This window comes from Tenrec ecaudatus, chromosome 9 (assembly GCF_050624435.1).
Source record: "Tenrec ecaudatus isolate mTenEca1 chromosome 9, mTenEca1.hap1, whole genome shotgun sequence".
In the NCBI taxonomy this organism is placed as follows: Eukaryota; Metazoa; Chordata; class Mammalia; order Afrosoricida; family Tenrecidae; genus Tenrec; species Tenrec ecaudatus.
In genome coordinates this window covers 91,836,338-91,863,128 of record NC_134538.1, presented here as the reverse complement: position 1 = coordinate 91,863,128, position 26,791 = coordinate 91,836,338, and the positions used below count along the sequence as shown (strand labels likewise).

The window sequence follows — 26,791 nt, the reverse complement described above, 5'->3', positions numbered from 1 at the left end:
ATATTGCTCAGAAGCAAACAAGTTGGATGCAGATGTCACCTGGGAGGGCCAAATAACTATGACTGCCTTCTCTTATTTGTTGGAATATAACCAATTACAAGGCTAGGTCCAGCAGATCCTAAAAGGATAGCTAAATCCCTAGAAATAACACAGGTCTTGACAACTTTCCAGTTACATTTAAGTATATATTTCCAATAGCTTACATGTCTTTCCTGAAATGTTGACAATCTCTGAAACCACAGCTATACAAGAAGGTTCCACTCACCATGGAAAGTCCCATGAGCAATAAGAACTATCGACAGAAGCAATCATCTCAAAATTTCCCTAAAAGGTCACGAAACAATCATTTAAAATTTAGGTTTGGCTTCATGTGCTAAACTAAGAATATTTCTATAATGAAGATTTTAATACAATTTAATAAATTAGAATATTTTTAGTCAGGCTAAGTGACAAACAACCACTTCAGTGATCGCAGTGGGATGATGAAGCCACCCCAACTCTACGTCCTCCACAAATCCCGCACCCCCTCGCTGATGGGTAATGACTATTTCCTTAGGACTCACATTTACTCCCTACTACTCAGTGTAAGCAAAAGCATATTTTCTTTCTCAAAAGACTAACATGCAACATTAATAAGTAAAAGCATATTTTCTCTCTCAAAGGATTATCAAAGACATCTAACATCCACAAAATTAAGTATAAAAACAGGAAAAGAAACAACTCACTGATGAGTTTTTGTTGTCAAAACATCAAGAGTACGAGACATTTGTAGATACTATGGAAGGAAATCCATCTGAAACCGTGGACCTCATGTGATCAGACAGAGCATCTGCCCGAAACAGCGAGTCACTGAAAATAATGTTCGTGCGTGGAGTCCGCACAGGAGAAGAATTAAAAGCCAGCAGGTCCACTGTGAGTTAAAACTATTTTTATTTGTGAATTAAAACTACTTTAATTTATCACTTTTCAGCCTTTTGGCTAAAATCAATGTAGTGTAGTAAAACTACTTTAATTTATAGGCATTGGGACCATGAAAAGATCTGAAGTAATATTTCTGAGTAAAAGGGTGATTCATCTATACTAATAACATTTTAATAAAGTCTCCATGTGTTCTGTTTTGTGGTTGACAGAAAGACTGAGTGAGATTTCCATGCATACTTGCTAGGTCTTGTCAAACCATGTGACCTTTGCTAAAGAGTTGTGTGCTCCCCACTCCCCACCCCCAGAATGGATAATACTTGTAGAAGATCTCAGGAAGATTACCCTGGAGACTAGAAGCTATCATCTGTCTATTTAAATGTATAGCTAACAGCACAACAAACTTCCTCCTTCCTGCAGCTCCAAATTGGTGCCAATTTTGAGCGGTTTAAAAACTCACAAATCACAAAAATGCAAGAGCGTTTTGCACCAGCCAGTTATCATTTGTGTCTGCCTTGTTGCATATCCCAAACACAATAAAATAAATAGAAGTTTAAACCTGAAGGTCTTTCCAGGTTAGATTAGACTGGAAACCAGTATCTGGAATAAAACATTCTGTTCATTTTGGTCACATTTTAATTCTTCCCCTTTTCCTAAAACTGTAAAAAAATATTGAATCGCATCCTTTTCACCACCAACCTGAAATTTAAAAAAGAAAGGTAAACAAAACACTTCTTTAATTTTCAGCTTTCTAGGAAGAAGGAATTACCCACTCCTTCCAGGCCAAACTCTGATGACCCTCAGGTAGACCTCAGGCTTAGGGATGCAAGAAAAGGCAGCTGCGAAGTAGGAGTTACACACTAAGGCCCAAAGTTAACATCTGGTTCAAGGGGAAACCTGTGCAGACTGACCAATGACCATTCCACGCGCACAGCTTTAGGAGAAAGCAGTACGCTCTCCCTAGCATAAAATACATTTTTCATTCACCCATTTTTTTTGTTAAGATCCAAATCGTTCCTAAATTAAGCCGTGATTTTCATCTTAAATATATGCTTATGTAAAATCTTTCTTAAATATGAATGCTGTCCCTGGAGGTTGGGGGGTGGAGCTCAATTCAGTAGTTAGATACAACAATTGCTCCACACTCAGGCGTGTCCCTCACCTCTTGCTATCAAAAGCAAATCCATTCACCACCCACTGCCTTTGCCTAAGGCTAAGATAAAGTTTGCATAATTTTTCTTCAATTATCCAAGAAATTCAGATTAGGAGAGATTTCCTGTTTTAACTTTTCCTCTCAGTATATACAATAGTTTTTAAAGTCATATTTGTATTTGCCCTAGAAGTAACAAAAACTAATGAGCTACACTCATTGTAAGATCCTTTAAGGACGAAAAATCTTCCAATTTTTCCAGGATCCTTGTAGAGGTTTTGCTTTCTTTTGGTTTTTTTTGTTTTAATTGCTTGTGTGCTTTTGTTTGTTCCATTATATTTTTTTATTCAGTTTTCTGAAAGAAACAAATATTGTACCCTACTTAAATTTTAATTAAAGAATTTATACATTCTGGATGTTTTATTTTGCAAATATAGTAATTAAAGATAGAATCATCTAAGTAGCAAACTGCATTGAAAGGACCACCAACCTTGCTTCAGATTTTCAGTAAATGAAAAACATTACATAGCACTAAAGTTAAATCACAATACTCTTAAAAATGAATTAATGTGTTGTAGCTTTGTTTGTAAGCACTACAAATAAATAGTTCACTACTTCTAGTTTTCAGTAAGGACTATTGCATGGCACTGCACTGCTACCACAAAGGTCAGCTTCAAATCCAAAGCTGCTCCTCAGATTAAAGGCAAGGCTGTCTGCTGCCTTACCGATTTACTGCAGCGTCGGAAGCCCCAGAAGGACTGCTCAGAAGTGGGGATCTACTCAAGGACTGAGCGGCAGGTGCTCGGCTCCCTTTTAACACAGCAGTCTGGCAAACTGCTAAACAACAGGACACATTTCTGGCTAGTGAAGGAAAAGTGGGTCCCTTAAAAAAACTGGCTTTCCAGACAACTAGCCGACAGCATCCAAATTCAAATCATTAAAATAGCCTCAGTAAAGGACAGTTTCTGGAAAGTCAGCCATTAAGGCCATAACGCCGGGATGGGAAGAAACTGGTTACCAGAGGGCACTGGAGAGGTGACGACGGAATGTTTTAAAAGCAACGATGGCCACACATGTACAAGTTTGCTTGATATCATTGGTTTATGTATTCTTTTAATATCGGTAAGAGCCCCAAATAAAATTATTTAATTTTTTTAAATTGATATTTAATTATTTTAGTTTTCTTAATTTGATAACTCAGACTTGCATTATTAAAATCTTGTCAGTTGATTCCCCCTTCTGATGCATATTAGACCTGATCTGGTTTTCATCGTTTTCTGTATGTTTTGGGTTTTTGTTTATTCATCTCAGATGTGTTTTGTCATTTGGGGCAAGCCTCTTGAATTTGTGTTACAGGGTTTTTTTTCTGTTTTTCAGTTTGTGAAACCCAGGATTGATGAAGTAATAGGGCAGCAAGTAGAACAAGGGTTGGGGCGGAGGGGGGATGCGGGGTACACTTGAGGGAAGGGGGAGGGGTGCGTTAAAAGGGAACTGATGTGAAAAAAGTTCAAGAAGGAAGAGGATGTTTTGAAATTGGCAGTGGGAGCAATGGGACAATATTGCTGGCTGTGATTGAACTATGGAATGATATGATATCTGTACTGACTCCCAATAAAATGGTTTTGAGAATAAATAAAATAATAAAAGAAATTACCCAAAAGATAAGTTTATGGAGCACAGTTTTACTAGTTTTTACTACAGCACACACAGAGATGTCATGAGTGAAAGTCAACTCAATGGCAAACGTCTTTTTTAATTACTATTATTTTAAATAATACCACCTGTGGTAAATTTCTTCACCCTAGAAATCTAGCAAGTAGCCTCGGTTGGGGTTCCTGAGTCTTGTCGATCTTGAGGGAAGCTGGCAGTCTCACCTTCCTCCTGTGGAGAGGCTGGTGGGCATGACACTGGGACCTTTCAGTTACTAGTCCATTGATCACCTACCTGACAGCACCACCAGAAACACCCAAATTAAATTCCTGGCCAGGGGGCCCATGCTGACGCCCAGTCACCCTAGAACCGGGTCGAACTGCCCCTGGGAGCGTACGAGGCTGGCTGTTTCCAGGAATAGAAAGCCCCAGGTTTCTCCCGTGGAGCAGCCGCTGGTTTCTAACTTCAGACCTTGCCAATAACAGCTAGATCACAGCTCCACACTTAACCAGAATGTCACCGGGGCTCCGCGCTTAGCAAACATATATAGCTTGTTATTTTCCAGGAGAATTGCTAAAACGAGATTCCTCTATCTTTACTGTCCACAACCCTTCTCCTAGCCCTGGGGCATGATGGGTTACCCACGGAACTGCCAGGCAGTGGCTCAACTCCCCAGGGCTTAGCAGGAGGAAACTGAAGCTGTCTGCTCTCGGGCAGATTTATTGTCTCAGAAACCCAAAACAGTAGTTCAGTTCAGTTCTACAAAGTCACCATGAGTCAGAACACACAAGATGCCAGGGGTGTGGTCCACCTCTCACCTATCCATATCTTCATTTCCACTTCAATTGAAATGAAAAGTTAAAACAAATGTAAGGTGCAAGGCCTTCGCTTCCTGTGGAGAAACGCACGAGCTCCCAAGTTGTCATTAGTGGTATGCTGCAGAGGGCTGCTGGAAGCGTCAAGCTAAAGTTAGACATTTTTAGACCGTGAGCCTGAAAAGGACAGACACGTCACAGCCCAGGTGCAACGGACGCCACGTAAGGAGAAGTGGAAAAACGCCGCAGGGTATCAGCAACGCCAGGCGCATACGGTAGACGTGACCTACCAATAAAACATATCTATAAGCAACAGGACAGGACCACTGGCCATGACTCTCTCCGTGAGGTGGGCGATGCTTGCTTCTCCATGCACTTGGCCATCAAGCACCCAGAGCCAAGAAGCGGGCCAGCAGGTTGCTCACCGAAGTCTCCAGCTGAGGTAATCCCACTGGCTGCTTCCGGACCCGGGTGGCATTGATTTCCTGGGGCCAAGAAGCATTGTAGCAGCGTTCCCTCCCTGAAGGAAGTGCCACCAATTGGTTTCTAGAGCTAATGCTCTTCTCATAGGATATTTATCTTCCTTGTGAGACACTGACCACAGCCCCCAGAGCCAGCCACCTGCCTTGCAAGATGCTGCTACAGTAAGTACCTACCATGGACTGGTAACATGGACTGTACTGCTTAATATGTGGAGCGCCTCCTACAGGAGGTACCTCCTCGAATAGGCTGTGTGGAAAGGGAATGAAGGATTTATGTTTCAACCATCATTCCTCCGAACAGTTATGACTATTGATTGTAGTGAATAAAACCCAAGCATTACAAAGATAGTTGCCTCTGTATATTTTATGGGATTTGCTTAAAACAAGAATGCTGCCTACACAAATGAATTAGGGAAATGCTAGATCAAATACAATTTGAGAAATGTTCTTTAATTCAGAACTTTTCACTTGCCAATGTTCACTTTCACTATTTAAATGGGAGAGTCTGTCTACCATTTTGCAAAGCTCTTGCACTAGGGAGCCTTGTTGCTAAAACACTTCTGAGAGCTGCAGTAACAGCCCTCCCTGGGACACTGTGGGGAAATGACAAGGGAAGCTTTCCGAGGTCAGCTTGTCCACCCTTTTCTGCACCATCGGCCCACAGTCTCTGTCTCCGTTCCGTCTCCACACAACTTATAAACGCAGTCTCATGTCAACCACAGCCATTGGTTATACCACTGATGTTGGGCTTGGTCATGGGCTTTTTGGCCAACGGAATGTGTGTGCAAGTGATCAGTGTGCCAGACCCAAACCTATTTCTGGACATCTGCCATAATCAGAATTCCCCACACTCTTCAGGCTGAGCCCCAGAAGAAACACAGAACAGACCTGAGCACAACCCTCAGCAAGGAGCTAAGAAGAGTCAGACCTGACCCATCAGGACATAAGCCTTATGGGCATAAGCCATAAGCACAGCAAACCAGGCAGGCCCAGGGCAAGCAGCCAATACCCAATCCGCACGGAGGTGAACAAGAACAATTAACTGCTGAGTTCGTGCTCTGCCAAGGCAGTTGGCTGATCAGGCTTGTTCCCACAGCTGGAGTGGTGATTCAGCTGGGGCTGAACGAAGTCTGCCCATCCCAGATGAAATTCATTCATTCCAAATGAACAACTAGAGGAAGAAACTGCTGCTATGCTAAAATATGTGCATTTTAGAAGCCTAAAATCTAGTATTCTTAATTTTAAAAATATACTGCTTTCCCAAAATCACTTTTTATTCTTCTATTTTAGTAGATTTTTCTGTTTGTTTGCCTTTTTATAAACATAAGCAATGTTCCCTAAAACCAAAGAGAAAAGTGAGAGGAGGAAGAAAAAGTAGAGGGAGTGAAGCAGAAATGATTCTTATTTTATAACACAAAGTTTGGGGAATATTTATGGCAAATACTTTCAAAATCAGACACTGTACTGGGTGCTTTACAAGGATTAGCTCATACAAACTTCCCACCGACCCAATGAGATGGAGACTCGCCTTAGTCTTACTTGATAGATGAGAGAACTAAGACTGGCAGGGGAGCGAGTTCTTAATTGATGCATAGTACGATTCACCCCACTAACGAAAACCAATCAACTAGGGTGGGAGGAGGGAAGTTCTTGGGGGGAAAATCTACTCTATTTTCATTCTATTGTCCATAAACATTTTCAAGTCCCCTGGCAATTCCAAAGTCACTTGGTTCTTAACCTCGGTGCCATTCCACTTTATAGTAATTGGATTAAGTCTGCTAAAAATAGAATCAGTAAGCATATACTTATTCTATTTCTAGTCTAGCATATATTGGTATAAATGGTAGCAAATGTTTTTCTTTTCTTTTTATCACTTCAATTAGGGCTTTCATGCAAACTGAATACAATGTCACCAAGCCTTTATATCACTTTAAATAATATCACTGATTTATCTTCCCGAAAGTATAGAGGCAAGAGCCACACCAGAAAGAAATTATAGTAGCATTAATTCTATCATTACCTTTTAAACTACATTATAAATAGTTTTCATGAAATTCAGCTTGTACAGAAATGCCCAACTGGAAAATAAGATATTCTTATCCAATCACAGAAGTAAATCATTTGATAGGGATAGCATCCTTTAGGAAAAGAAAACAATGAGGGCAGCAATGTTTCTTTTAGAAACAAACCTAAGTTAAATGTTTCCTTCATTGTTAATATGGTAGGACTGAACACTAAAATATATTTAAAAGGCAGCACCCAACATATACTTCACATTTGTTTTTTTGCATGTTACACTGCTTTGTATACCACTGGGACAAGATATAACATGATGATTCGTAATGTGGTTGGAAACAAAGGGCACTTGTGCATTCCACAATATATCACAATCAGGTATGCAGTGAATAGGTAGTCTGTTTCTAAAGAAAGAGAAAGTACATATGGATTCCTGATATTCTTACTTCCATTTACAATTTTGTGGTAGGGAACACACACACACACACACACACACTGCATTAAATGATATAACTAATTTATTTTTATCAGCTTAAAAGGGCTTTGGACATTTGCTCATATAGATATATTATTTACTAAGTCACTTGAGATTACCTGAAGGGAAAGTGAAGGAAAAATTAAGTCTGGTCAAAACAGCTTAGCACTTTTAGCTGCTAGTAGAAACGATATAAACGCTTTATGGCAGTTTTCTTATTACCCTAAAGACGACTCTGGCTAAGAAAATGGTTTGTTTCCAAGAAAGGAATTTAGCATTATTAAAGGCATAAGTTTAATAAGATAGTCCCTGAATTTCCTCACTGAACTAGAGCCATAAAAAAATAATAGAGTTAGTCATCCTATTTATTCTATAGTACAAATGCGCATATTCATATTCCCCTAAGGCACATATATCAAAAACATACTGAACGTTAAGACTAAACAACCGTTTCACCAAAAAGAAGAAAGCTTCACAAAATAAAAGGGAAGCAATCTGCTAATAAAACACACAACTTAAATATGCTATGGCTTCAAGTGGTTTACAGAAAAAAATGGAATTAAAGATAAAAATCAAACATTTAAACTTTATTTCTCAACATAATCTCTACCATCTTCAAGACATTTTTATAAACAATGATAGTAGCTATTTAGTCTGTCCCTTAAAAAAGAGTCTTGGAAATTTAGCCCTGCCAATGCAGTCTTTTTCAAATTATTAACTAGGGAAAAAAAGGTGTTCTTTAAAATATTTTTCAAGATTAGAAAATAAAAAGAAGTCAGAAGGAACTAAATCAGAAATGTAAGGTGGAACTTAAAGATCTCCCAGTGAAATCTAAACAAGGATGAGCAGGATGAGCAGGGCCATTATCATGGTAGAGAAGGCTCTGGTGGAGCTTCCTGGTCATTTTTCTGCGAATGCTTTGGCTAACCTTCTCAAAATAGTCTCATAACTGGCAGAAGTTATCACTGGGGAACTCTGTAGCCCAGGACCTCTTTAAGGTGTGGGAAAGCAAGGGTGCTACTTTGAGGACTGAGTTAAGTTATTTTGAGGGCTGACCCGAGCCCTGGTATTTTCAATTGCATCATATATGTGTAAAAGTTGGGCACTGAATAAGGAAAATTGAAGAAAAACCAATGAATTTGGACATGGTGTTTGAAAAGAATGTTTAAAGTATCAGGGACTGCCAAATGGACAATCTGAGCTGTCTTGGAAGAAGTGCAACCAGAATGTTCTTTAGAGGCAGAGATGGCAAGACATAATCTCATGTCCTGTGGACATGTTATCAGAAGTGACCAGTTCTGGAGGACATCGTGTTTGGTAAAGTGGAGGAGCTGTGAAAAAGAAGGCCCTTGAAAGATGGATCAATGCAGGGGTTGCAGCCATGGACACGAGCATAACCATTATGAGGATGGCATAGAACCAGGTAGTGTTTTTCTTCTGTTGTGCAGAAGGTCACTAAGACTTGGAAGTGATTCGACGGCACCTAACAACAAAATTATTCTTTGCCTTCCCAAACAATCAACAACAAACTGCCTTGAGCATCCCCAAAAAAACGCATTTGCTCTTGACCAATTCACTTTTGCATTGACTGCTCAGTGGGAAAATAGGAAACTGTACCCCTTTAAAGATGAAAACTCTCAGAAACCCAAAGGGGTGGTGCTGCACTGCCATCAGGGTTGCTATAAGCCGAATTCATCCCATGCCTGTAAATTCGTTAGACCACTTCAAACTCTTTGATTGCGCTTTGTCTTCAGAATCATACTGGTAAAGCCGCATTTCATTCCGTCTTTGAAAGAAATACTTCAGGATCTTGATCCCATTTACATAGTTAAACTTTCCATTGAAAGCTCCTGCTCCTCTGCAGCGTTTGGTAAAACACATTTCACACTCACTGATCAAAAAGTTTATTTAAATTTAATTGTACAATCTGAACCAACTGAGATAACTCTTTTTTTGGTGCAATTTTTTTTCAGTCTTGCAGGGTATTTTCATAATGTGTATTTTTTAATACCCCTGATGTTCCCAACGAACTGACTGAGATCACCGTATGTCTGATAGTTTGTCACTCTGTGGCGGCATGTGCTAGAAGCTATTCCAGAAGTATTTCAAACAGCAGCAGGGTCACTAATGGTGGACACGTCTCATAAAAGCTTCCCGATTAAGACAAACCAGGAAGAGGGAACCATGCATGATGTAGAGCCAAGCGAGAGTTTGGTCCTGTAGTACATACGGCACTCAGAACCAACTTGGCTGCATGGAACTACCACTAAGAAATGTTCTCTAGTCGATTCACCTTTGTTTGTTGCTGTTGACTTTGTCCTATAGCATTACGGCCAACACAAAACAACAATTAGTGTAACAGAGCAAAACAGTGTCTGGTCCACACCCTCCCCAATCACTGCCATGTTTAAGCCTATTTTGCAGCAACTATGTCAACCCACCCCCTTTTAGGGGGGGGGTCTTCCTTTTTTGACTGTCTATCTGCTCCAGAGACTAAACACATGTCCAGATTTTTTAGATGAATCTCGCCATCCTTGCTTCCAAGGAGCATCCTTCCAACACAGAAGTTCTCATTCTTCTGGTAGTCCATAGCACATTCAAGGTTCTCCACCAATACCATAATCCAAATGCATCAAGTCTTCACTGTCTGCTTTACTCGTTGGCCTTAAAGTGACTGTGAAAACCACAGCTTAGGTCAAGTCCACCTTAGTACTCAAAGGGACATCTTTGCTCTTTCACACAGCAAAGAGTTCTTTCCAGCAGATTTGCCCAATCCAGTACATCATGTAACCTTTTGACTGTTGTGTCCATGAATGTAATTGTGGATCCAAGTAAAATTACATTCTTGGCAACTTTAATATTGTCTCCACTTATCAGGGTGTTACTTATTGGACCAGTTGTGAGGATTTAGAGTTTTTTATATGAAGCTACAGTTCTTTTATCTTCATCAATTACTGATGAAAGTCCTCTTCACTTTTAGCACGCAAAATTGGGTCACATCTACGGAACGCAAGTTGTCAATGAATCACCCACAATTCTAATGATGCATTCCGCTTCACATAGTCCAGCCTTGAGTCACCCACAATTCTAACGATGCATTCCGCTTCACATAATCCAGCCTTGGGAGTCTATGCTTGCAAATATAGAGTGAATAGGTTTTGTCGATGACAAATAATTTTAAATATTCACATGATCAATTCTAATAAGAACAGCAAAATACGTTTATAATGAAAACGTGGCGTTGTGGTAAGAATTCATTTCAGGAAAGATAATGGAAACTGTAATCAAATTTCAATATCGACATCATTTTTGCCATTTAATAATTACTGATCCTTTGCAAGTAGCTTTATTATCTAAAGATGGGAACATGCCCTACCAGTTATTCAGAAGATTAGTAGGTGTGCTTCATTGAGTGGTTGCTCAATGAATGCGGCTCCCTTTCCCCCAAAATGAATGCAAGCTTCGATGCTAATTTAGCAAGGGAGCAAATCCTGGGGGAAGGCTAGAGAAAATAACATTTTGAATTACAATTTGAACTGACCTAAAAGCCTTAAAAAGATATACAACTACCCTTCCATTCAACTTTCACTCTGTCCAAACTCTCGACTAACACGACAATTAGGAACAAATAAGAAAAGGCTTGCTACAATGATGGAGGAAATATGGAAACAGGTGATGGTGATCGTTGCAGATCAAGGAATTTCTCTGAATTATACACATAAAAATGGTTGAAATAATAGGTTAAATACAGCACTGAGAAGAAAAATCATACTTATACTAACTAAGGAGTCCTGGTGGTATTCTAGTGTAAGCATTGAACTGCTGACCTCAAGGTTGGTGGTTCAAGCCCACCAGCCACTCTCTGGGAAATGCTGAGGCTCTTTGCGCCTGCAGACTTACAGCTTCAGAAACTCTGCCTAGGAGATGGCTCAACGGCAGGAGGTGAGTAGAAGCTTAAATATAACAGAAGCGATTTTCGAATAAGAATTGCAATCAACACACAGGACCAACATAAAATCAAACTGACTGCCATCCTGATTCTGATTCGTAGCAGCCCTGCAGGACATAGTGGAAGAGCACCTTTGGATATTTGAGGCTGTAAGTCTCCTGTGGAAGCAGAAAGTCTCACAATTTACAGAGGAATCCCTGGGTGGCACAAATAGCACAGTGGTTACTGGTTTGACTGCTAACTCCACGGTCGGCAGTTCAAAGCCCCATGACTGGGAGAAAGACAGGGTTTTTACTCCCACAGACTTCGAGTCTCAGAGCCCACAGAGGCACTTCTCCTCCGTCCTACAGGGTCACCGGGAGTCGGAATTGAGTCGATGGCAGCGAGTTTGGTTTGAAGTAGCAAATACAGTGAATCACTGAACTACTAGCCGAAAGGTTGACTGTTCAAACCCACCCAGACGGGCCTAATGATCTGCTGCCAAAAGGTCACGTCTTGAATCCCAATGAAGCCAGGCACGTCTGAACCTACAGGGACACAGGGAGTCAGAATCAATTCAACGCCAATTAAGAACCAGTCATTGTTTTACTGTTCAGGCCACAGTAGTGTGACTGCTAGTGTTACATGGCTGGTCTGAGTGTGAAACAACCCAAAGGTCCCACGGGGTCTCCGTGTGTCAGAGTCAACTGCACAGCAACTGAAAGCAAGATCGTAAGGCTTAAGATGTGGATGGCCGCCACAACAGTCAACAATTCAAATAAACTGCATAAAAAATAACGCACATAAAAAACAGTAAAGCAATGTCTAAAATATTCTCAGTGAAAAGCAATGATTTCCGCTAGGAACACAAGCAATCTTAAAAGAAATCAAGTTCACTCAAAAGTATACATAAAATGTTTCTAATAGTAACCCAAATAATGGGTAACTTTTTTTAAGTCCCTTTAGCTCTTAACTTGAAATATCAACCACCTTTTCAAGGTTCAAATGTCCCAAAATAAGAATGTCCATAAAATTATGAGATAAGCTTTGAAATCATGTGCAGCTGTTTACTGTGAGAAGTCCATGATATTTAAGTCTGCTCAGAAGTGCACATAATCCTGAAGGGTACAGATAACACAAAATAACACACATGACTAATTTATACAACAGAGGGGGCTCTTAGACATGCCAACTTTCAGAAAAGTAGGCAGTTAGCAATATTTCTACCCATGAAGTGTCTTTTCATTGTTTTTAGGCAGCAGACCAACACCAAAACCCTGCCGGAACCACTGCAAAGCAAAACTTTCCTTCGAGTTCCCTTGGTAATGAATAATTCTTCGATACACCCAAGAAAGATACTATAGTACAAAGTAAAGCAACTTTGGCATTAAACACCACTAAAAAGCATTACCTTATAAAAAGTATGTGCATCTTTCAAAAAAACTGTTTTCTAAAAACTAAAAGCTTTAGTAATTATTTTTTAATCATAAGAGTTGCTTATATGACACCTAAATGAGCACATTGTTTTTCAAACTTTCACAAATGAATTAGGTGTTGGATCGGTCTGGAATAGAGGGCCACTCTGAGTGTGTGTGATAGGAAAGAAAAGAATTTGACCTTACACGACTATGGGAAAGAGGAGGACTGAAGTCTCCTTTCAGAATCAGAGGAGTTACCACTGATTTGTGAATCCGCAACAGACACCAAGCACTTCCCTCTCCCAAAGGAGACTGGAGAAGTCTGGAGGAAACAGGTGCAGCCTTGTAGATGCCACCACCTTGAGAAGTGCCTGGTGATGAGGCCAGAGCGTCAGTCAGTCAGAAAGACAACACAGATAAGAACTCTGCATGCTGACAGTGAGGAGAGGTGGAACTTAGGAGGCACCTCTGCGTCTGCCAATTACCCTTCTAACAGTAAAAACACCTTTGGAGATAAATGGCTTCCACTTACTTCCGTCTTTCAAATTTGACTCGTGTTTCTTTCCTGGCCACTCCACCCTAGACCCACAGCCCCAAGTTTAACCACATTACCACAGTAGCCCTTACCACAGACAAGAAGCTTGAAATTAGGATGGCTACGAAAAATATTTTTCATTAATTTATTTGCAAAACAAAACAAGTACAACGTGTGAGAATGTTGTGAACTAAATTCTAAAGTTTTTTAAATCCATATTCCTTCATGATTAAAACATGTCATCAACATATCAAATAACTCACCACATGTTTCTACCATTCTACAAATATTCTAATATAAAATGAATTTAAAAACATATATAATGAGTTCAAGTTCTTAGATTTGTCAAAGAAATGGATTTCCTTGAGCCATGAGTGCCAAACTACCACTCAAAAGCTGATATACCTACTGTATAAATTTGTCTAAAGACCAGAGAACTAAACTTAAGTCGTCAAACTTCAACCTGTCTCATCACCTGCTTCTGGAAGAAGCCATTCACCTGAAGATTGCAATGAATCAAAGATTCTTCATTTGAACGACACCCCCCCCCCCACACACACACACACACTTGACAATGGCGTCTCTTCCCAAGCCTACTTTACAAGTTCATTGCTGTGACAATGAATACTCATACTGCCACAGGGAATGGCTTAGTAGTCAATAGTCTGCCATCCTTAGCTGAATGAGAACGTCAGATTAATGATACCTGGATAACTGGGTCTGTCAGCTCTTAGGATACACAAGGCTGATGTTTGACTACTCTCAGTTATTAGCAATCCTTTAGTATCCACCTATAAAGCTTCTCAAAATTTCCAATCTATAACACCTCTGTAACTTCCTCCAGAAATCAACATCCAATGTAAGATGAGTGAGAGGCAAAGTCCTGTGGTACAAATCGGGAGGAAAAGACACCATATCTCTTATTACATTTCCATGTATTCCAAAGTCAGTTTCTCTTGTTAAATGCTGTAACGAAGAGATCAGGATTTTGGAAGAGGAAACAAAAATCAACTCTTGACACCTCCAAGGGAACCTACTGCCTATTACAGAAGAGGTGTTTCCATTGTACGACTCTTCTCATGCATGCCATTCCTCACCAGGAACTTTCTTAAGAGAAAACACACAAACATAAGAGAAATGTCCAGTAATCTCCCAGACTGACTCCCAGCCCCCACCCAGGTCCCATTTTCCCTGTACAATGTAGGACAAGCCACAGGAAAGAAGGAAAGACTCGTGTTTTTCAATTCTTCTCAACAAACTCAGATTGAGTTTCCTTCCTTTTTGTTTGTCTTCTATTCTTACAGACACTCGCAGTTGGATTGTATGTACACTGCATTTTTTAATTGTCTAATTCAGGTAAGTAGAGATATTCATATCTGCTTATGATTTGAAAACATTGGTAATATTAGTCTCTAAAATGACAATAATATACTCCCCCCCCCCACGGTACATAATAAAACAAATTTTTCTGAAACAAATTTCAGAATGCAAAGCCTTCTGAAAAAGCCTCTCATATTTTATACTATTTAAAGCTTCCTTTAAGAGAGTGGGTTATTTTTAATTCTCTCAATAACATGTAGTAAACAACTACTGGATCTGAAGAACTGATGCATCTTAATTACGGTATTGGTAAAGAATATTAAAAGAGTTGTACATACTCATGTATAAGCTGAGTTTTTTCAGCACACTTTTAATGCAGTTTTTGTGGTAAAATTAGGTGCCTCGGCTGACATTCAGGTCGGCTTATCCTCGACTATATACGGCTCTACTGAGGATTACCAAAAGAACAAACAAATCTACTGAAGGACGTATAGCCAGGGTGCGCCTTAGAGGCTAAAATGGCAAGATGGTTACCAGGAGAGATAAGACCCTTAGAAAGAGATAACACACTTGGTAACATAGAGCTTTGATCAAAAAGAGGAAGACCATCAAGGAGAGCATTTGACACGGTGGCTGTCAGAACGGGCTCAAATATAACAGCAAGAGTAAGGCTGGCATAGGACAGGGACATGCTTCTAGTTATTATACACAGATAGCTATAAATTGGAACCAACTCAGTGACACCAGCAAACAACAGGTTTGATGCACTATACACGTCGACTTTTACAGATAAAATACAAAAACATCAAATGGATTCCATCTGTAGAAGAGACAATGGAGAAGCTCAATAGCAGCAGCCAACACCCAGGACAAAGCTGGTTGTGGGACAGACCAGCCACTGCTCATATGTAAGTTCCAGTCGAGTAAGTACCAAAAATAGCTAGTCGACATCCCCCCATTTCAGGAGGTAGCATATGAGAAAGAACCAATGATGCTGAAGGGAAAAGTTCAACCTGCTCTGAAAGCATGAGCCAAAAAGCTCCAAGAACTAATGAAACACCAATGGAAATGCTTCAACAAGCTGGTGGTGCATGGGAGCACTCACTTCTCGATGAAATGAAATTTAGAATAGAGTTATTTGACCAACTGACTGGAAGAGATCCAGATTTGTTCCCATTCCAAAGAAAGGTGACCCAACAGAATGCTCAGAGCACAGAACAATTTCACTGATATCATGTGCAAGTAAAATTTTGCTGAAAATCATCCAACAATGATTGCAGCAGGACACTGACAGCTGCCATAAGTCCAAGCTGGATTCAGAGGAGGACGTGGAACAAAGGATATCATTGCTGTTGCCAGAAGGTTGTATATTGGTGTTTTATTGACTATTCCCAGGCATCTGTACATCGTAACAAACATGCATAGCCATAAGAAGAATGATAATTCCAGAACATTTCACTGGGCTCATGCAGAATTTGGATATGGATCAAGAGAGTTGCGCGAACAGAACAAGAGAATACTACATGGTCTAAAATCAGAAAAGGTGTGCTTCAGGTTATATCCTCTCACCATATTTAGGCTATCTGCATGCCGAGCAAGTCCTGAGAGAAACTGACTTATATTAAGAAGGTGACAGCATTGGGATTGGAGGAAGGTTTATTCACAACCTGCATGTGATGTGCAGATGACACAACCTTGCTTGCTGAAAGTGAGGAGGACTTAAAGCCCTTGCTGATAAAGATCAAGGACTGTAGCCTTCAGTGTAAATCACAACTCAATGTAAAGAAGACCAAAACCTTTATACCTGGACCAACAGGTAACATCATGATAAATGGAGAATATATTGCGGATGTCGAGGATACTATCTTGCTTGGATCTACAACCAATACTCATGGAACCAACAGCCAGAGTAGCATTGAGTGAATCTGCTGCACAAGACCATGGGAGAGTGTTGAAAAGCAAGGATATTACTTTGAGGACGAGGCTGGACCTGCTCCATGCCTTGGTGTAAGGAAGACTGAGGAAGAATCAAGGAATGTGCCCTGAAGTGTCGATGCAGAATGTAGAACACACCAAAAGGACAAGAAGGTCTGTCTTGGAAGAAGTATAGGCAGGGTTCTTAAGGCAAGGGTGACGAGACTTCATCATACCTGTTTTGGAGGTGCTGTCAGGAGAGATCAGTGTCTAGAGGGAATCGTGCTTGGTAAAGTGGAGGGGCCCGGACAAGGAGAGCCCTCAAAGACATGGCTACACAGGGGCAGCAACAGTGGGTGCCAGGCAGAGATCAACCGTGAGGCTGGCACAGGACCTTGAAGTGGTGCGTTCTGTGACGCAGAGGGTTGGTAGGGTTCAGACGGACCCAATGGCTCCCCGACAAAAGCAGCTGGAAGGAGTGCTTGCTAACACGGAGTGCTGATCCCCACCCCGAGTTTCTAATTCAATAATGGGGGGGAAGTCAGAACTTCCCTTTTTAACAAGAGCGCCAGTGTGCTGCTGCTGCTCTGGCCACACTTGCAAAAACCAGTTTAGTTCCCGGGCTTAATTCCTTAGACGATTCTAATGTAAGAATCAAGAAAGCCCTCAGGCACATACTTGGCTTCTAACTGAAAGGCTGGCAGGGGGCGCCCCTCAGTCAATGCGCAGGAGAAAGGTGGAGGAATGCGCTTCCATGAAGCCTGCAGCCTTGGACGCCCTTGGAGGAGCCCCACGCCTTCTGTAGGATCCCTGAGTCAGAATGGGTTTGGTGAAAATCGCGAGGTTGCAGTCAAATTTTCGTCTCCAACATAGGTAGTTATCATGTATTTCTCTTATCCCTATTATAAATATGTATCTTAAGGTGAACCAATTCTTGCGAAATCCTCAAGAAATGTGGCAGATGATAACCTAATTCCATAAGATTTATTTAGTAGATTGAACAAAATAGAACATCTAAGTACAAAAGTCAAAGAAATTTATAAAAGCCTAACATGTATGACCAAATCCTAAAGGTAAATCCCTATATTCCAATGTACTATTGTTGGAAAATGATACAAACCCTTGTGAACTAGTCTTTCCTTGAGATACATTTCCAATCTACTCAATCTCATTTTAACAACAGAGGGATAGACAAGTCAGGATGCTGCGCTGTGTGCCGTCAACTGAACTCCTGCTCACGGGGGCCCTAGAGGACAGCACTGTGCAGCCCACCGGGCTTCCTAGACGTCAGTCTGTATGGGAACACATCACCAGGTGTTTTCTCTCAGGGAGCTGGGGGACTTTCTCCATAGCAGCTAATTGCTTCACCAACAGGGTTTCCTATTGGCGTGTAATGTATGTGTGTGATTAACTCGCCTCTCGGAAATGTGCGCAAGTACTCCGATGCCCGTGTCCACATTCATGTTACCATTCTCACATACTCCTAGAACTGGTTACTGAGTACCTGCTACCAGCCACGCACGGCAGAAGTCACTTCAACTGACCACATTTCTAACAAGTTCAATATCTGACATTGAAGAAATAGTTACTGAATATATATGCAAATGGTGTCAGTGAAATGCATATAAATATTATAAAAGGTTGCCAAGAAATGAGAAACAAAACAAAGGTAACCCAATAAAACCTAAAAATGAAAAGTATCCCTGAATTTGTTTTTAAAGGCACTTACTTTTCACCAAACGAATGTTTGTCTAAATAAAAACCCTAAAAATAAAATCCCCTGCCCTAGGACCGAGTATAACTGCACCTGTGAGTTTCTGAGACAGTAACTCTTGGGAAAGCCTCACTTTCATCCAGAGAGTGGTGTGGAACTACCCAGTGCTGAACTGACTCTTCCACCTTTCCATCTAAAGAGTCCTTTGACTATCACTCTTAGAAGGCCCACTCACAAGGAAAGCCCTTGGCTAGCGTCTGGGAATGTGGGCGTGCTCCTCGTCAATGGGCTACCGATGGGATGTTCCTTGTGCCCACATTGTGCAAGCAAAACAGCGTAGGGTAAACACCTGCTTTCCTTCTGGAAAACTGAACTTTTTCTACGTGCGAGACGAAGACATCGATGAAGACAACCCCCAAAAAACCTTCGGGACTAAGTCTCTAATGGGCCTCCCTGGGCAGAAATATGGCACACATGTTCCTACGTCACACTGCTGGGAGAGGGTATGTTCTGTGCCTCTTCATAGGGGGCAGAGACCATAAGGAAGTTTGCATATGGATTGTCCAGACTCCATCTGCGCTGTTCCCCATATGATGCAGCTGTGTACCCTCACTCGTTCACTGTAATAAAGCTCAGCCGTCAGTGCAATCACATCCAAATGCTGACTCTCATAGATGTTTCTAGCAAATAACCTAATGTGGGGGTGCTCTCAGGGACCTGAAACACAGTAGCTTTTTCCAAAAGTCCAGATTCTTACCTGCTCATATGCTTTGTAGATCACATCAAATAGAAAAGCCTGCGGCATTTCACTAGCTTTGTATCTGGCTCTCTCTAGTGAGTGGTCTAAGCAACCATCAGCAGATGGACTGATGACAGTAGATACCAGAGGTCGAATTGCTCCTGCTGCCTGAAGAATAAAACAAAGCAAACGGATGAAGAAGAAGGAGGAGGAGGAGAGAGACAGAGAGAGAGGAAAATACATTTACTTCACCTAGAAATTGGTTTAAAGATAAAAGCAGTATCTAATTTATGAAATCAGATCTTACTTATAACTTCAACAAACCACTGCAAGGAAATATTTAAACTACTGTTTCTTGGGTTCACAAATCAAAACATTATTTTAGGTCAAATTCAACCTCATAGTATTACAGTTTCATATAGTAAAAGGTAGAATTATTTCTTCATTTGTTCTTTTTTTGCCCAACAGTTTCATTGACATATAATTGGCATAACACACAATTCAGTAGTTCAATCACATCAAGGAGAGCTGTACAATCCACACCACAATCAGTTTCAGAATATTTTCTTCAGTCTTTGCTCATTGTTATTAGCTTCCCATTTTCCCATAATTCCCCTGCCACCCCACCCCCCACCGGCCCCTCAAGGGACCATTAATCCAGGTACTGGCACTATAGATTTACCTATCCTGGATTTCATTGACGCCTGGCTATCAAAAAGAATACCTTCTCAAAATATGGGGAAGAAATTAGATGGTACCTGGCTATTAGATAAAATAGCATCTGGAGGGTTAAAAGCTTGTCTCCAAACAAGCAGCCCTCTAAGTGAGATGTCAACTAAGTCCACATGGAAGAAGCACACAGTCCCCCAAAAACTATGAAGCAATCTGAAGTCGAAGGAGGGATTCAGAGCCTACATTGTGAGAAGATGGTTTGCAGAGGGCTATGGATGACAGGTGGGAGCTAAGACCCATTTGGGGAACTACAAAGGAAATGAACTTGCGGTGAACTCCCTCTCTCCACGACGGCGGGATAGGAAGATAGCGGTTACTAAACAGAGGGCACTGGGGTGTTGAGTATAGACAAGCAACGGCATACAGTTGACTCGAACATTTAAACTGTCAGCAGCTCCTCTCTGTGATGCATGCTGCATCTGGTTTCCGAAGTTTCCTGTATTTTTGGTTTGTTTGGTTTGGTTTAGTTTGGCTTGGTGTTTTGATTTTGACCTATTAAGGTATATGTCAAAGGTGTTAGGTCACTGGGGGTCACCCTCTTAAAGAACTGTTATATGGGTTTTTTTGCTTTTCAGTATATGAAACCCAGCATCGACGAACCTACGGTAGGGGTCTGGGTGGTGGTGAGGGGGAGACGGTGTCAAGGACTCCATGAAGAAAAGGAATGCTTGGAAACTGATTGTGGGAGCAAACACATAATTCTGCTCAATTTAATTGATCTATGATGTAGGTATCAATTCTCAATTAACAATTTTTTTAATGTATGTAGGAAGTGGGAAGATCACTAGAACTGATTTTGATTGTGATTACGGAACTCATTTCAAATTGATTTAACCATAAAAGGAAGAATAAAGTGTTCTAAAATTGTGGGAATTCTTGATATGATTGAACTATTGAATTGTATGATATATGGATGATGTTGCAATACAACTTTAAAAAAGAAGAAGAAGAATAGCTTCTTCTGTGTGAAAGGTTTCTTTTTAAACAAGCAGCTATATTATGGATGTGCTTTATACAATTGATGTATGTATATGTATGGATTGTGATAAGAGTTGTGAGTCCCTAATAAAATGTAAAAAAAGAAAAGAGGAAAAAAAATGATTAGGGCAAAGACTGTACAGATGTGCTTTATACAATTGATGTATGTATATGTATGAACTGTGATAAGAATTGTATGAGCTCCAATAAATTGTTAAAAAAAAAAAGAATGCAAAAAAAAACAAGCAGCTATTTCAGTGAGGTGTCATATAAGTCCATGTGGAAGAAGCACACCAAACTATGTGATCCAAGGATTGTAAATAATATTTTTTCCTCATAGGTTCAAATCACTGTCCATCACAGACCATTGAAGCAAACACTCAAGAAGGATGCTAAGATACAGTTGGTATTCCCTGGACAGAGTTGAGAGGGGGGAAAGGACTATTGCAAAAGAACCTAAATGAAGTGCAAATTAACTAATGAGTGTGCCCTTCGAGGTTTAATTCACACATTCGATAATTAAGGAAACAGGCACATCCCTTAAGATCCCCCAAATGAGACTCAACAACAATCGAAATAAAAATGAATTTAGGTCTTGCTCGAATTCCTATGGGGGGAAAATTATCTTCAAACATGACCTCCGTGTCACCCTGCCTTGGGCAAAATGCCCCTTGGTTTCAATTGTTCTGATGTAGTGGCTGCATCTGAACTTTAGGGAAAGATAAACCTCCCCGTCTGTCAAAATGTTCCCTTTACTGTTAAGGGAGCCCCATTATCATGCCATATCCGGGCCACTCAAGGATGGCTGTCATACTAAATTTGCCTTATAACGTTGTTTCTAAGGTAGGCACTTCACCAAATCTTCTCATAAATGGGGTGGCAGGCCAAATAAGTTTGGGAACCTCTGTTTTATTTGAATGACTCCATCTTAGTCAATGTGTGAAAAGGCTGCCCATGAGCATAATGAAGTGTCCTGGAATTCCTAATCCTCACAATGGTATCCGTAATCCACTATGATCCACACAGTTGCATGTTTTCCATACTCAAAAAGATCTCAAGGTAAAGATCTCTCTGGCAATGTCTCATGCCAGCCAAGATCTATCCAATCTGAGCACTAATTCCCTATCTTCCTCTGAAGCCAGCTTGAATTTCTGGCAGTCATCTGTCAATATTCTGCTGCAACTACTGTCGAATTATCTTCATCAATAATCTACTTGTATGCAATATTAATGATATTATTTGACAATCTCAGCATTTTTGGACCACCTTTCTTTGGAATGGGTTCGAATATGGATCCCGTCCCATCGCTTAAGCTGGCTTCCACATGTCTTGGCACAGATGCCGAATCACCTCCGGTATTTCACGTATGATGAAATGTTTCAATTGTCTTTAAATCAGTTCTCATATTTCATAAATCAAATTTATATATGAAGAAGCGGATTAGGAGTTCATTGGGAGAAGAACTTGAATGTCATTGCAAAGTAAGCACAAAATTTAAGGTTGGAGCAATGAAAAGTTTTGGAAATAGGAGGGGTGAGGGTTCACAAAGTAGTTAATGTAATTAAAGTCTTTTGATTTTATCCTTAAACGTAGTTCAAAGGCAAATTTAATTATATATATGTAGATACAGAATAAATTTGAATGTGGTTTAACTATTCTATGCAAATACTATGGAAATTAACTGGCAATAAAAGGGATTAAAATTCAAATACAGGTAACAACATGGATAAACCTTCACAACGTGATGTGAACAAAGCCAGTCACAGGAGACTCCATCTTGTATGGCACTTTTTCTACAAAGTATTCAAAATGCCTTGAATGGGCACATTTATCGAAACAGGGAGTAGACCTGTGCTGGGAACATTGCCTAGGACTGAAATATTGGGGAGCAAAGATAAATGCCAACTAGTCAACATCAGCCCAAACCTATCGCCCTCAAGTCATCCCAGTTTGCAGCTAGCTGGACACCTTCACAGGCACAGGGACTGCTGGGTCCTCACCGCCAGCAGCCGAACATGTGACCATGACACCACTAGTGCTCTACACGAATGAATGTAGGATTACTTTGGGGGGGTGGGGAGAGTGATAAAAATGTTCTAAAATAGAATGCGAAGGTAACTGCTTGACTCTGTTAATAAACTAAAAACGACTTCAATTTGTTAATTGTAATAGTGCATGGAGCATATCTCAAAGTTTTCATTTAAGAGCAAGAGAAGGAACGAATTGAGTCAGCACAATAAAAACATAATTATTGATGTATACGTTCTTTTCCTTTCTCCATCAACACAGCCTTTCACCTACTTCTTCAGTCTCAGGTTTTCATATTTCACTGAAAAAGTCTACATCCCTGGCATCAGTCAGTTAAAACTCATGGTCACCCTATGGGACAGGGTATAACTGCCCCTGTGAGTTTCTGAGCCTGTAACCACTCACAAGAGTAGTCCCACCTTGCCCTGAAGAGCACCTGGTGGCTTACAAACCGATCTTGCAGTTAGTAACCCAATTCATAACCACCATGCCACCAGGATCCCCCCACCCCAACACGCTCCCCATCCTCCCAATGTCACAACACCTACATGCCTCTATGGGAACCATGTGTCCTGCCTCACTTCACGTTACTCTGAATAGACTGTCCCACCTCCTATTGAAGGGCCAGTAGCTCTGCTTCTGTACTGATATTCCATCCAACTACTCAAGAACTGCTCTAGAGCAATGTTCTTCGTTCTATTTTTCTTTCTTTCTCATTTTTTGTAATTAAATCGTGATTTTATTGCTCAAATACGTATACAAATTTATGCAAGCAGGGCAGAGACTGAATGATTCATATTTCCAATTAGGAGGGAAGACTCTTCATTTCATAGTATCGAGCCGATCGGTGAATTCGACTCTCGATCAGAATGAGCCTTTCTGTTCCTCTCTAGATGCGACAGCCTTCTTCATCAAACAGGAGAGCTGCTCACGAAGATCAGGAGAGAGTCCTCTGGACAGACATCCAGAACAAGGTTTGTCAGCCATCGACATTTCACCTTTTTGGAAATGAGAAAAGCACTCGTACACTTGAGTTTTTCCCATACTGCTGTCCTTATAAATTGTGTTCAACATCACAACGGTTTCTGCGGCATTTTTCCCCCCGAGCAGGAAATAAAACTTCACAGCCGCATGCTGTTCTCTTAAATCAGTCATCACAAAAAAAAAAAAAAGAGTTTCCAGTAAAACCTCTTTTATGAAAAAAATTCACTGTGACAAGAGAGAACCTGCCCAGGAGATGCCCCTGGATGGGCTCACTTGAAGCTCTCCAAGTGGGGGTAAAAATGCGTGCTATGAAGCAACGCTCTGCCCAGTGCAATTCCAATTTCGGTTTGGGGGGTGGGAGGCACAGGGGTACTTCCTCTTACAACAGACAAAAACACTGCCTGATCCACTGCTATCCTCTAAAACACTGTTATGTGTGAGCCCATTTGATTCACATGAAAACACCCTCCCAACTATATTATGTAAAAGAGAAAATTCAGGGGAAATACATGCAAGAGCTGAGTTAAAACACACACACACATAGTGAGTACATTATGGAGGGATGCCTGCCCCAAAAGCAAGAGTGCTGTGAGCACCATTCCGATCAGGGAATAGACCAGAAGCGAGCGTTACTGGGATGCTCGCTTCCTTAGACCAGCTAGGGACATGGAGTTATCCAATTCATTATTATACTTGGGTTTGTCTTATATGTTTTCTCTTTTCAAAGGTTATTTTTAAAAATGAAAACCTACATATTTATAGGTTCTCATTATAATTACTGAAAATGGGCTTCTCAAGAGCAAAAACCATCTAGATGTCAGAGAGCACTATGGTCCCACCAGATGACCGTGCAGCCCGACTCTGACTACCTGTGACCCTGCCGGACAGACTAGAACAGATCCCTAGAGTTTGGGAGACTGCGCATCTTCATGGGAAGAAACGTCCTCATTGTTCAGTTATGGATGTGCTGGTCATAGCTGTAACTCCCTATGCCACCAGGGCTCCGTCGCTATTACGGAACCTACCTCCTAACCATCGTCAAGGAGTCATCTCTGACTCATATCACTGCTATGTAGGGTTTCCAAGGCCTTGTACTTCTTGGAGAGCAGACAGCTGCAGCTGTCTCCCTCGGAGCAGCCTTGCAGGCAGGCAGTTAGCTGTCCAGTGTTAGCCAATGGCACCACCAACGCTACCAGGAAGGTTGACTTAGTAAGATCCAAGAATGCTTGTCTATGACAGTGAAAAAATCAGCCAAGAAAAGTGGTCTTTGAAAGCACAGAAGGACAGTCATCCTCAGAGGACCCACCAAACAAAAGGTCCAAGAAAAGAGGTCACAAGAAGAATGAACTCCTTTAAATGCATTCTATTCCTTCATAAGCAGCAAGAAAGAGGACACTTTCCGTTCCCGTAGACACTGACAATCAGGCAAAGTTGAGTTGCTGAGAGTCGGAATTGACACAAAGACTATGGGTCTTATCAGAAGATATAGAAGAAAGATTCTATTACTAACACTGAATAAATCTTCAATTACACGATATTTTCTGAGATTCATAGGATCAAAATTAAGACACAGTATAGACAAAGCTGGTAGGGTGCCTCCAAAATATGCTACTGGTAAGGTTTTTTATATGAAATATCATTCTGATGATGTTCGTAGATGCCTTCAAGTTGGTTCCAACTCATAGGGACCCCAGGTTCAGCAGAATGAAAACATCGTCGTAGCTCTTGTGCTTGAGCCTTGAGCCCACTGTTGCAGCCACTGTGTCATTCCATCTCATGGAGGGTCAGTCACCCTCTTTCTTACTGACCCACTTCGTCAAGCATGATGACCCTTTCCGGGGACCTGTATTATAGGTTGATCGCCTTGAGTCATAGCCTATGAACCTCTGAATGGACGCTGAACAGCACCTCGATGATTATTTGTCTCTCAAGCTAATCTACCATATTCTTCTCAATTTTAGTTAGATAAATTGTCTGTAAAGAACGACTGCTAAGAAAAAGGTCTGAGGGAGCGACCCCACTTTCAACTACGTGGACATCTACTCCTCCCCATAGAAGAATTTACTTAAGAGGACAGCACTGAGTCTGCAGCTCAGGAAGAGGGACATGTCTGATCAGAGCACTAGGACACAAATGAAGGGGGAGGAAGAGAGAGTGGAGCATAGCCTGGCCCACCAAGCCTTGAGGACGAGATTCCCGCTCAGAGCAGCCAATCCACAGACAGAACCATATGGCTGGCCCTACTATGAGACACGACATTCCTCACTGACCCCTAGCCCTACAGGGAACAACACTGGAGTCACAGTGTGGAAACTACACCCAATCTGATCCGACCACACCAAGGCAAAACACTAAGGGCATGGAACAGAACAGCAAGGGGAGCCAAGCAACGAAGTCCCCCAGGAATACCAAAAATAGACTTTGGGGCCAGGGTTTGGCACCCCATCAGACTTGACCGAAAAATACTCCTAATGGCAAACCAACAGTCCTTGAACTAATTACAAGCTTTTCTTTCTTGATGTTGTGGGTTTTTTTGTTTTGGTTTTGGTTTTCTTTAATCATTGGATTGTGTGGTTGTTGTATTGTTTTCTTTTATTGCTTGGTTTTGCTCTGTCTTGTTTTTGTGCATGTTAGTATCTCTGCAGGTCTGACTAAATAAGATAGGCTGGATGAACAATCTGGAGGGGAAAACAATGGGATTGATAGTTCTGGGGGGACATGGGAGAGGGGAGTTGGGGTGAAAGGAAGTGGCATTAACAAACCCAGGGACAAGGGAACAACAAGTGATCCAAATCAGTGGTGAGGAGGGTGTAGGAGGCCTGGTAGGGCGTGATCAAGGGTAACGTAACTCAGAGGAATTACTGAAACCCAAATGAAGACTGAGCATGAGAGTGGGAGAAGAAGAAAGTAAAAGGAAATAGAGGTAAGAGTTAGGAGGCAAAGGGCATTTATAGAGGTCTAAATAAAGGAATGTGCATACATAAATATATTTGTA

At 41.1% G+C, this 26,791-nt stretch overlaps 1 protein-coding gene across 1 annotated transcript in view; it reads right to left on the bottom strand.

Annotated features, from left to right (window-relative positions):
* Nucleotides 1-26,791, bottom strand: part of CRPPA (CDP-L-ribitol pyrophosphorylase A) — a 304,763-nt gene that overhangs the window by 245,240 nt on the left and 32,732 nt on the right. Inside the window, exon 3 of the mRNA XM_075558343.1 lies at nt 19,093-19,242. Within this exon, the coding sequence (XP_075414458.1) occupies nt 19,093-19,242 (150 nt within the window). The remainder of the gene's footprint in view (nt 1-19,092; nt 19,243-26,791) is intronic.